Genomic DNA, 12,344 nt, shown 5'->3' with positions numbered 1-12,344 from the left:
GAGTGAGGGAGCAGCAGGCTGGAAGGCCCGAGGAAGGTGGGAACAGGACACACCAGAAGAACTGCGAGGGTGGCAGGGAGGGAGGGGGGAGGTGAGGCTGGAGAAGCAGGTGAGAGCAGGCAGGGCCATGGAGGCCCCTAAGGAGCTGCGTCTTCTAACAGCAACAAGAAGCCACTACACTGGGGAGTGGCCTGACCAGGCAGGCCTTTTATAAAACTCTCACTTCAGAGAGCCATGGATTTGGGGGAGGAGCTCAGTTAGTGGACTGGTGCCATAAATCAAACCACAGGTGACCTCAGCTTGGACAGAGGTGGCAGAAGCGGAGAAGAAACGGAAGCAGATTCCAGGCATATTTAACAGATAAGAATCAAAGGTCTGATTATAGGGGGAAGTGAAAAGGCAGCTTCAAGATCACCTTACCTTTCAGGCCTGTGAGCTGAATGGGCAGCACCACTCACTGGGGTGGGGGAGGGGTGGCAAGGAGACCTTGGGAAGGTGAACTTGAGCAGTCTTGGAAATAATGAATTTGAGATCACTGAGAGATCTGCAGTGGGCAGTGAGACACCCAGGGCAACAGGAGGAGATCCTGAAAAGTGCGATGTGTCCTGTGAGGTTGTGTACATTTTTACCTGGTGTCTGACAGATAATCAAGTGACAGGATAAGATATGTGGTTCTGAAAAGTCACCCTGGCCACAGCGTAAACACGTGGATATGGGAGGGGCTAGTCTAGAAGCAGGGAGAAAAGTGAGGCCGCTGCAATAAGCCAGGTGGGCCAGCAGACCTGAGCAAGGCTGCAGCGTCGGGGCAGGAAATGGGAACAGATCTCTCGCAGCTGCTGGGGATTTTTCTAAAACACAAAACCAGATCATGTCAGGTCCCCACTTAAAATGGCTCAGGACCTTGCACATTTCATTCTCTCGCGACCTCTCCACAATTCTCTCTTGCCACCCATGCCCCCACCCAATGTCAAGTTCCCCTAACGCACGCTGTGCTTCCATGGCCATGCTATTCAGCTCAGGCTCTTTCCTTCTGCCTGGCAGACTCCCATTTGCCTTCCTAAGACCCACAGGCCCCTCTGTGAAACAAGGAAAGCAGGCTGACATGTAGGCGCTGGCGGGCGCCCACCGAGATCATCTCAAAAGACACAAGGTCATACTGCGCTGGTGATAAAGGGAGACAAAGACCACTTCATAACTCAGTCTCAACGACAAAATAAAGTCGTGGTGCCATCCACAAAACACCAGACCCTCCTGGCTGCCAGGAGTGACTGTGGCTCCTTGATGAATAGCAGGGATTCTCACTTAGTCACACCTCCTTCTAGAAAAGGCTGACTGAAGTACCAACGACAGGACTGCCCCGCCCCTGTCAGCACCCAACCCAGAGCAAGTCCTCGCTTCCTTGAACTCTCCCCAAAAGTATCCAACCACAGCCCAAGTCCTGAAGTTCTCTCTAACACACCCCCCCAAACAGGCCCGTAAGTTCCCCTGGAGTGAGTGCTCCCTCCCTACGATGAGTCACTAAACCCAACTGCTTAACTACAAGTGGTTTCTAGTGGTCTCTGCCGGAAGACATGGACAGCTGTAACAAGAAAGGATGGCTACTTTCTGGGTGGGAAGTGGGTGAATTCCAACCTGAAGGCTTCCATTTTCTGTCAGCAATACCCACAACTTCACTCCGTTACCTTGAGAGGGAGGGGAGGGGAAAGGGAGGAGAGGGGAGAGGGAGGGGAGGGGAGAGGGAGGGGAGCAGGCCCCAGCCCACAGACTATGCTGCCCTGCAGGTCGGGCTGGAAACTACTGCCTGGAATTATCTGCAGTGCAAACCAGAACTTCCCCTACAATGTTCAGGTGTCTGTAGACACCGAGGGCCCCGGAAACCGAGGCAGAGAAGAGCTAAATGATGAAAACTATCTGAGAGTCAAGGACAGTCATGCTCTAGTCCTGCTATTTCTCTGCACTTTTCTTTGCATCTGAACTATTTTATAGCTAATTTCCTTTTTTTAAGTATGCAAAATACATTCCCAATAAATATTAAGTAAACCAATATTATCAATAAATATTAAACAAACCTAACCCTAATGTGCTACAGAAAACCTTTTTTGTGTGTGTGTTTTTTTTTTTTTTGTTGTTGGTTAATCCTCACTCGAGGATATTTTTCCCATTGATTTTTAGGAAGAGCAGAAAGGGGGGGGGGGGAAGAGAGAGAGAGAGAGAGAGAGAGAGAAACATCAATTCGAGAGAGACACATCAATTGTTTCCCACATGTGCCCTGAGGGGAATCAAACCTGCAACCCAGGCACGCCCTTGACCCCTTGACCGGGAATCAAACAACACCATTTGGTACTCAGGCAGACACTCTAACCACTGAGCACATGGGCCAGGGCCAGGAAAGTATTTTATTTCCCTCTCATAATTTAGATGACACTGTAGATTCTCTTACTAAAGAGCAGTCAACATGAGAACAATTATTTCTAATTCAACAGTGCTATACATGTGGTCAATAGCAACTGAAAGCAGAATAAATAAAGCTTCGTGTCTTTAAATTCACAAATTTCACCAAGGACTGCCTCCAAGCCTTTAATACGTATGCATGCATTTATCTATTTACTAGTATTTAATCTACCGCCACTCACACATACCACATGCCAGACACTGCTCTAAGTGCTTTCCTAATATTAAGTATCATTTAATCTTTACGATCATCCCCACTTTACAGACCAGAAAACTGAGAACACGGACTGGTTTAGTAACTTGCCCAAGGTTTTACACAACTTGTAAATGGCAGGGCTCGGATCAGTGTGGCATTCTGGCTCCAGAGTCCAGGGTCTGCTTCACTAAGCTTAGTCTCCAAGAACCCACAAAAAGTGCAATCCTTAACCCCGACTTTTGTTCTCCCCACCCTACAATCCCTGCATGGCCCCTGCAGCCAGGGCATTGGTTCCGTTCCTCCAAAAGTCCACACTTTACTTGCTCTGCCTGAACAGTCTCCTACACTGTTTTTTAAACCTTTTGTTCTCAGTTTAAACATCACTGCCTAAATTACAAAATCTAATCTCAGCACTCCACGCAAAATTGTCATGATGTATTTTATGGGTAATTATTTGTCTCCTATCTCTTTTCCAACTAGGCTGTATGTGAGGTGCCATGTCAGTCTCGTTCGTTATGTGGTCCCAATCACTGAACCCCCACCACCGTGCACAAATGAAGGGCCTGGAGCAAAGTAAACTCTCAATAATTTTTGTTGAGTGAATAAATGGAGTACATTCAAGTCTCATGCTTTCTTTTTCATGCTTCCAGGTGTGTGATGTATACCTGTGCTCACAAGCCGCCCCCCCCCCCACACACACACACACTACACCCCTAATAGTGTGGACTCCTGTAGCATACAGGCTAGAACTCCAGAAAGTACTGGCTCTGCACAACAATATGATGTGGTCGTGGATACATCATTTCTCCCCTTGACTGGCGTGAGTTTCAGGTGCACAATGGGGTTCATGACAACCCCCAGCGGAATGTAACCTATGAAAGAGGAAGAACCTGCACTTCTCCTAACCATCGAGACTGTAGTTAGTATGTGCTTCACGTCTGTCTTTCTAGCAAGGCTTTAGCTCCAGGTAGGCCAAGACCACGTGTGCCTCGTGCAACGCTGTACTCTAGGCACGATCCCGGGCTTGCACCTAGCCTGGCACACAGCAGAAGGTAGATCATTGTGAGTTTCATAAATGGACCCCTGCCCTGTGAAATTCACAGGTGAGAAGCCAGGGTCTTGGGAGCTGGCGGGCGCCTGGTGGCGTGCAAGCCGTTCCACAGACACAGGCCCACCTCCCACTCGGGCCCCAGCACCCCGGAGCTGCCGGACCCTAACCCGCGCCCCGCAGGCACCTCTTGCAGATAGAAGCATCTTCGCAGGTGCCTTGCACGCCTTCGTCGTCAGTTTCGGTCGAGGAAGGACAGGAGTTGAAAGTGGTCGTCCTCAGGTTAGTGGCCATGGGCGTGGAGGTTCCGGGGTGCTGTGCCCACCTGGGACATGAAAGCGGGGTCGACAGTCGCCGGGGGAATTACCGAACCTCCAAGAAGGCAGGAGAGAGGGGCTGGGCTCCGCCCGCTCAGCTGGCGCGGCTCAGTGAGGCCGCCCACGACCTCTGTCCCAGCAACCTTCGCGCTTATTGGAGCCTCTGACAGGACGCTCATTGAGTAATTTCCCAGCCTCTCAGCCTACGGAGGTACTCATTGGACAACTCCTTTAGCCCCGCCCACAAAACCCGGAAGTTTACCAGGGAGGGGGAAGTAAAGTGAACTTGACATACTATGGCACCGCAATACTTTCTGGGAATTGTAGTCTTCGGTGAGTTGGGGGGGCCACTGAGATTCTTATTGCTGGTCACGAAATTTTATAACTGTAATTAACGCAAGTCAGGGATCCTAGCACTGGGGACAAGGGCAGAGAAACCAGCCGAAGGAAACAAGTGTCATTGTGACAGGCGGTCGAGGCTCAGTCTGATTTAACAATTGAACCAATATTTATTGTGTTCCCTCTGAGCCAGGAGCTGGGCTCAGCACACATAATGGTCTTTGAGATGTCATGAAGGAAGGAATGTGTGGCCCAGCCGGCGTGGCTCAGTGGTTGAGCATCGACGTATGAGTCAGGAGGTCACGGTTCCATTCCCGGTCTGGGCATGGTCTGGGCACATGCCGGTGTTGTGGGCTCTATTGCCAGTGTGGGGTGTGCAGGAGGCAGCCAATCAATGATTCTCTCTCATCATTGATGTTTCCACCTCTCTCTCCCTCTCCCTTCCTCTCTAAAATCAATAAAAAATATCTTACAAAAAACAAAGGAAAGATCTGTGGAAAACTATGTAGCAATGAAAATGAGTGAATTAGAGCTGCCAGTTGCAAGCATCGACTGAATTTCAGAAACATAATATTCACTGAAAGAAGGAAATATAACATCTTTGTAAAGTTCAAAGCAAGAAAAATTAATGTTGTTTAGAGAAGCATACCTATATGGTAAAAAATACTATACAGGAAGGTAAAGAAATGGTTGGGGGGCAGGAATCAGGGTGTTTTGTTTGTGTTTGTGTCATAAAATTCTAACCCCTGGACCAGGAGCTTAAATGGAATGAGCTGACTCTGCCTGCGGGAAGCCTTTGGTGGTGGCCCTCAGTGAAATACTGACCAAAGTCTTCTGAATCACCATCTTTTTCTAAATTCAAGGCTCAGCAAAGAACAAAAAATATCACCCAAGGATATTTTTTTCACTGATGTTTAGAGAGAGTGAAAGGGAGGGGGTGAGACTGAAAGAAACATCGAGGTGAGCGAGATACATTGATTAGTTGCCTCCTGCATGCTCCCAGCCAGGGCCAGGGAACCTGCAACCCAGGTTTGTGCCCTTGACCGGAATCAAACCTGGGACCCTTTGGTCCGCTTATGATCTCTCACTGAGCCAAACTGGCTAGGGTACACCATTTTCTTTTAGTGGTCCTCTGCCAAGAGGGTAATGCAAACCACTGAACAAACACAGCCTCCTAGGTCGGCAGTGTACACATTCCATGGATGTAGTACGTGTCAACAACAAGTAGAATAAGCTATGGATACCATAGGTGTGGAAGTTGAGAATTAGGGTGACGAGAAGAAGGTGGCAGATACTCTGATACACTTCCGTTCTTTGCTGAGCCTTCAATTTAGAAAACGATGGTGATTCAGAAGACTTTGGTCAATGTTTCACTGAGGGCCACCACCAAAGGCTTCCCGCAGCAGAGCCAGCTCATTCCGTTTAAGCTCCTGGTCAAGGGGTTAGAACTTTATGACACAGGAGTGGAGTCTGGAAATAGCAAGCTTAGCGATCTCAGGCTGATAAGTGATCTTAGTCTCCAAATATGAGACTACTGAGTAGTTGTAAAAAATGTCCCAGCTGGAGAAAGGTCACTAATCAGCATCCTTTGACAAAATCAAGAAAAGAGAAACTGGAGTTTAAAACCTATATAAAAATTAATATCAGGAGCAAAAGGTTGGGCATTAACAATAAAACTTCTCCCCCAGACGTTCGAGTGGACATTGTTGCTCTGACTCTCCTGTGTTTTTTTCTTCTGTAACAGCTGGAGTTTATTATGGAAAACTACACTCTCCTTTTAGCCCACGTGGATCAGGTGAGGCTCCCTGCCTAAGGAGTGAAACTTACCAAGATCTGGCCAATCACACACAAAATCACCCTAGGGTGTGTGTGCGGGGGTGGGAGGGGGTAGTGGTGGTAACCAAGTTGATCCAATAGGCATGAATCTCAGGAGTTAAATGTGAGTAGCTAAGAAAGAAACCAAGATGGCGGCACAGGTAAACAACTAAACTGCTGCCTTGCACAACAATTTAAAAACTACAACTAAAGGATAAAATGGACATCCTCCAGAACCACAGAAAGGCTGGCTGAGTGGAAATTCTACAACTAGAAGGAAAGAGAAAATCACACTGAGACTCACAGAAGCTGCGGAAGGCAGAGGTATGGAGGCGCGCTTGGAGAGGGCTGGCAACTGAGTACACGGCTGGCTTTCTCAATCGGGAGGGAGACAAAAGCTCCTGACTGCTCTGAACTCCAGTTCCAGGTGAGACTCTGGGGACCCAGACTCATACGGGGAGGAATTGGACTGTCTGGCAGTGGGCAGAACTCGAGGGTGGCTTTCTCTCAGAGGTGCTTGCAGTGATTACCGGGGGCCACTGACCCGGGGGCCTCTTAGGGAAGGGCTAAGGGGAAGCCATTGCTGTATGCTCTGCCCTGAGATCCCGCCCACGAAGCCATAGCTGTTTGCTCTGCCCTGAGACTCCGCCCCATCCAAGCTGAGGCTTTTGCATATGAATGACCTGGTCCTTTGAATTCTAAACTTACCTAACAAACTGCAGCTGAATCAGTGAGACCCAGAACATCCAAAAGAAGGCCCAAGGTCCCCCAGCAGCTTGCATTGCTTCACAGCTGGGCCTCATCTGGGCACCTCCAAAACCCAAACAAAGAAGAGGAATCTGCAGATCTCTCCATAGCTCCTGCTGGGTGGCCTCAGGCAGAGGCTAAATTAGCACCTCCTTAGAGATCCAAGAGACAGTGTACCCAGGGGTCAGAGTGAGACCATCCAGATTACAACTCCTCAGATCCATAAGGGACACACTCAGGGCAGACTCAGTGAGCACCAAAGCCCCACTGAAGCAAGCCTTGCCTCATAAGGGTGTCTCCAGCACAGAAGTTCGCCCAGCGCAGATAACAACTGATCCTCACAGCCAATTGGCCTGGAGGTCAATTTCTCCCAGTAATACTAACAATAATCAAGGCTTTACTACAACAAGACTGTGCACACAGCCCACAAATGGGTGCACCAAGTGTGTCCACTCAGGTAACTGGGTAGGCTGAGCCACTGGACCCTATAGGACACCTTACACACAAAGCCACTCTATCAACTCAGGGAGGCAGCCAAAATGCAGAGACAAAGAAACAGGTCACAAATGAAAGAAATGGAGGAAAGCAAATGACTGGATATAGAGTTCAAAACCACGGTTATAAGGTTTTTCAAGAATTTTTAGAAAAGGCAATAAATTTAGTGAGACCCTCGATGATATGGAAAAGGAACAACTAGAAATTAAGCATACACTGACTGAAATAAAAAATAATATACAAAGATCCAACAGCAGACTAGAGGATCACAAGAATCAAGTCAAAGATTTGAAATACAAAGAAGCAAAAAACACTCAACCGGAAAAGCAAAAAGAAAAAAGAATCCAAAAATATGAAGATAGTGTAAGGAGCCTCTGGGACAACTTCAAGTGTACCAACATCCGAATTATCGGGGTGCCAGAAGAAGAGAGAGAGCAAGATATTGAAAACCTATCTGAAGAAATAATGACAGAAAACTTCCCCCACCTGGGGAAAAAAATAGACTTACAAGTCCAGGAAGCACACAGAACCCCAAACAAAAGGAATCCAAAGAGGACCACACCAAGACACATCATAATTAAAATGCCAAGAGCAAAAGACAAAGAGAGAATATTAAAAACAGCAAGGGAAAAACAGTTAGTTACCTACAAGGGAGCACCCATACGATTGTCAGCTGATTTCTCAACAGAAACTATGCAGGCCAGAAGGGAGTGGCAAGAAATATTCAAAGTGATGAATAGCAAGAACCTACAAATAAGATTGCTCTACCCACCAAAGCCATCATTCAGAATTGAAGGGCAGATAAAGAGCTTCACAGATAAGAAAAAGCTAAAGGAGTTCATCACCGCCAAACCAGTATTATATGAAATGCTGAAAGGTATTCTTTAAGAAGAGGAAAAAGAAGAAAAAGGTAAAGATAAAAATTATGAACAACGAATACATGTCTATCAACAAGTGAATCTAAAAATCAAGTGAATAAAAAATCTGATGAACAGAATAAACTGGTGAATATAATAGAATCAGGGGCATAGAAAGGGAGTGGACTGACAATTCTCGGGGGGAAAGGGGTGTGGGGGGTACGGGAAGAGACTGGACAAAAATTGTACACCTATGGATGAGGACAGTGGGGGCGGGGGGTAAGGGCAGAGGGTGGGGTGGGAACTGGGTGGAGGGGAGCTATGGGGGGAAAAAAGAGGAACAATTGTAATAATCTGAACAATAAAGATTTATTAAAAATGAAAAAAATAAAAGTAATAAATAAATAAATAAATAAATAAATAAATAAATAAACGTGAGTAGCTAAATCTGGAAGAACGTTCTTTTCTACCAGACTTGAACCTGGGAAGATGTATCTTCGAAGCTATTGAGAACCATCTTGCTACCTCATACAGCTTGAGAATGATGCTAATGGTAAAGCTAATGGAGTCTGTGGCACTTAGGGGTGACCTGAGTTTGGAGTGTGGAAGCCTATGGGAAAATTGCCAGAGCCTATGGAGCTGAACAATTAGAAACAGCTGAATTCAGAAAGATGGAAGAAACTGTCATCTGGAGCTCGCATTTTCATCCTGAGCTGAGCTCAAACTAATCCCATCACCACCTAGTAGTACCTCAGTCAAATCGTTACCTTCCTTCTTGGCTGGTCTCTTTTCCCAAGTTTCCAGCCTGTGACTTCCTCACAAGCTTTAAGTAGTTGTAGGCTGTTGGAAAGGCTATCTTTCCTCCATTGAGTTGCCTTTGTCAAAAACCAGGTGTGCATATTTGTTAGGGCTATTTCCCATGTCTTTGTTCTGTTCCATTGATCTATGTATCTATCCCTCTGCAAATACTACACAGTCTTGGTTTCTCTTGTTCTATAAGACTTTAAACTGGGTAGGCTGATTGCTCCCACTATTATTGTTTAAAAAAATTTTTAGCTGTTGTAATTTCTTTGTCTTTCCATACAAATTTTAGAACAACCTGTGTTTATCTACAAGAATATCTTACTGGATTTTGATGGGAATTGTATTAAATCCCCATATCAATTCAGGGAGAATTGACATCTTTATTATGTTGAGTGTTCCAATCCATGACTATAGTATACCTCTCTATTTATTTATATCATTTATTTCTTTTGTTGGTGTTGGGTAGTTTTCAGTATACAAGTCCTAGGTGTGTTTGTTATATTTACACAAAGATTTTCTTTTCATTAGTGGTTGTAAATGTATTTTTAATTTTGGTGTCCACATGTTCACTGCTAATATATAGAAATGCAACTGACTTTAATTTTTATTTTACAGCTTGTGACATTGTGTAATTCAGTTACTAGGTCTAGGAATAATTTCTTTTTAATAACTTCCTGTGGTATAAAGCCTGAAATTAAGATTCACTAGTAAGAGCTGTCTTCACATCTGAAAAAATCAAAGGTGCCTCAAAGGGCCTAATAGCAAGTTCCCCACTCCCTCTTCTTTCGAAGGTAAGGTCTCCTAAGCAAACAACTCTTCTTATTACAGGGACCAGACACAGTGCCTGCTGATTCCTGAGTACCAGGCTTCAGTTTCCTATTGGCTCACCCTGTGGACTTTTTACTACAAAGTCTGCCCCCTACACCCCTGCTGTTCACTCTGTTCCCAAGTGCAACCCCCAAGTGGCCCTGCTTGGTGTGTGGTGTTCTCCCCTGAGCTGGACATGACTAATAAACTGCTGTCAATCCTATCTGTCGGGGTGTCCCATGTTCAGCCACCTGCATACGTCTAGGGTGGGAATCTCTTTCTCACCAATGGAGAGATGAGGAGGTGGCATCACAAACAAGAATGGCTTAACCTCAACTGTAGACCCCTAGTCAGCTTTAACTAACTGCTCCTTTGAAATTAACTAGTTTCATAAGGCAGCAGTTACTCTCTGGGATGTAACTGCCAATTGCTGGCCAGCTTGGGCTTTAGCTCATGTTTTGTAATCTCAAATGGATGTTGCCATCAATTCCCACCCCAGGTTCTCATTCTTACCAACAAGACGAGATCTGTCATTAATTTACAGTTTATCCCGAAGTGAGGTTTTAATGCAAAGAAAAACTCGGTATATTGTTCTTGGATTCCCAGGGAAGTAACCCGGAGGCCTGGCTGTGAAAGATGTGGGTTTATTAGGACTTACACACACACAGGTGGCAGCCAATAGGTGAAGTTTATTGCCACTGGTAAAGTTAAACTGCTAAGTCCCATCTGGCCTGTAGAAGGGCCTCGCAGGAGTGGCTGGCAGGTGCTATTGTTTCCCCAACACAAGGTTTATAGAGTACAGAAAACAGAAAAACGGGGCCTGCAAGGGAAGAGAGAGGTGTTTTTGCTCAAGCTGTGTGAGATAAAACTGCTGCTTCTTGACTGAGGAGCTGGCTAGGCTCCCAAGGTCTGCCAGTCTGCTTACTGATGGCCTTCATGTCTTCCCACAGGGTGGGAGAAGGAGTTATGAGATGGGCCAGTAAGCCACGACAAGTGGAATAGGAAATGGAGACAGTGGAACAAATTGGCAGAGCAATTTAGAACAGATACAGATGGTCACCTCCCTAGAGATAACATGTAGGCCTCATTTGTATTTCAGCCCCAGCCCCAGAAAAGGGGCAGAACTGGGTGGACAACACAGGAATAGCTGTGATGACTAAGGACCCCCTGCCCTGACCCTGACCAATTGGTGGAGACCACAGCCCTGGAGAAGCACACCTAGAAAACTGATGAGTATTCTGCTGAAACCCTCCCTGAGACCTCCAAGATTCCCGCCTTTAGAAAAAGATGACGCCTTAAAACAGAGGACCCAGCTTGTGCTCTGCCCCTGGGGAGCAGCTTCCATCATCCCCATTTCTCCCTTCTTCCCCCCACAGGCATGCATCTCCTAAACTCTAAGGGACCCCACTATACTTGCAACCAGGGGAGTAATGGGCAGCAGCAGCTCATCCTAGGCTAACCCCTGAACCTGATCCCAAGACCCCTTTTCTCTGACTTCCCAGCCTGGGCTCTCCTGTTGCTTCTTCTATGCTAATCTCTTTGTTGTTTTACTGTCACCAGCTTTAATATATGTTCCCTCACAGTCACCTGGACCTGTGTTGTGAAATTTTTCCTGCACAAAGTCAAGAACCCACATACTACCAGCAAGCTCTAGGCAGACCTGCCAAGGGCCAGGTCCCCTTTCTGGTAACAGTTGGTGCAAGGGAAGGGGTCCGCGGTCCCATTTACCATACAGAGGTGCCATCAGTGTGACCAACGTCTGACAGGTGGTCTCCCAGGCTCCCACCTAAGGGCAGTGACAGCACAACATCTTAATTGATGGGTGCTTGAGTTCCATTCAGTGGGTATGGGGCTAGTACTTTGGTCACTGTGTCTAGCTGATGACCATCATGAGCTATTTGGGACAGCAATACAGACAGTGTTTAGGGAAGTGCACTTTCAGTACAGTCCTGGGGATGACCCCTTGTGTTGTTTGTGGAAAGAAAGGAGGACAGGACCCCAGGAAGATTTTCCTGAATCACTATCGTTCAGGAAAAGGTAGTGAGTGACCTTGCCCGTCTCCTGTGCTGATGCTCCCTTTGCTGCTCTCATGTGCTCTCTTGACCCCTAAGGCAGCCCATGGCCCAGGCACTGATGAAAAAAATAAAAGTGAGGGAGGGGCATTTGGTATTTAACTTCTCTCCGAATGCAAAACCCCTCACCACCACACTTGGGCTTTGCTTAGTCTTGTTGCTTACCAGCCGGCAGAAGACTTACCTTGTGATTAAGGGGCTTGGGCTTCCCACCCTGGCCCTGGACAAAATAGTCCCACTGGATGTGGACTCCAACACTGGGAGATGACTGACATTTCCCAGAAGAGGATGGTCATCAGTGGGGCCCACCATCCAGCTCCTTTCCCCCATAACCACCCCTAAGGTCTCACCAAATGTGATTGGATGGAGACAGAAACAAAAACTGACTTTCCACCT

General features: G+C 46.8%; 1 protein-coding gene across 1 annotated transcript in view; it reads right to left on the bottom strand.

Annotated features, from left to right (window-relative positions):
* The window catches only part of LCMT1 (leucine carboxyl methyltransferase 1), a 47,553-nt gene extending 43,370 nt beyond the window's left edge, over positions 1 to 4,183 (bottom strand). The window contains exon 1 of the mRNA XM_080681735.1: positions 3,883 to 4,183. Within this exon, the coding sequence (XP_080537861.1) occupies positions 3,883 to 3,989 (107 nt within the window). The 5' untranslated portion in view covers positions 3,990 to 4,183. The remainder of the gene's footprint in view (positions 1 to 3,882) is intronic.
* Positions 4,184 to 12,344: the final 8,161 nt, after the last annotated feature.

The sequence above is a fragment of the Plecotus auritus genome, assembly GCF_963455305.1.
Source record: "Plecotus auritus genome assembly, chromosome: 7".
NCBI classification, from domain to species: Eukaryota; Metazoa; Chordata; class Mammalia; order Chiroptera; family Vespertilionidae; genus Plecotus; species Plecotus auritus.
The sequence above is the reverse complement of the archived record's forward strand: the minus strand, read 5'-3'. Positions and strand labels throughout refer to the sequence as shown.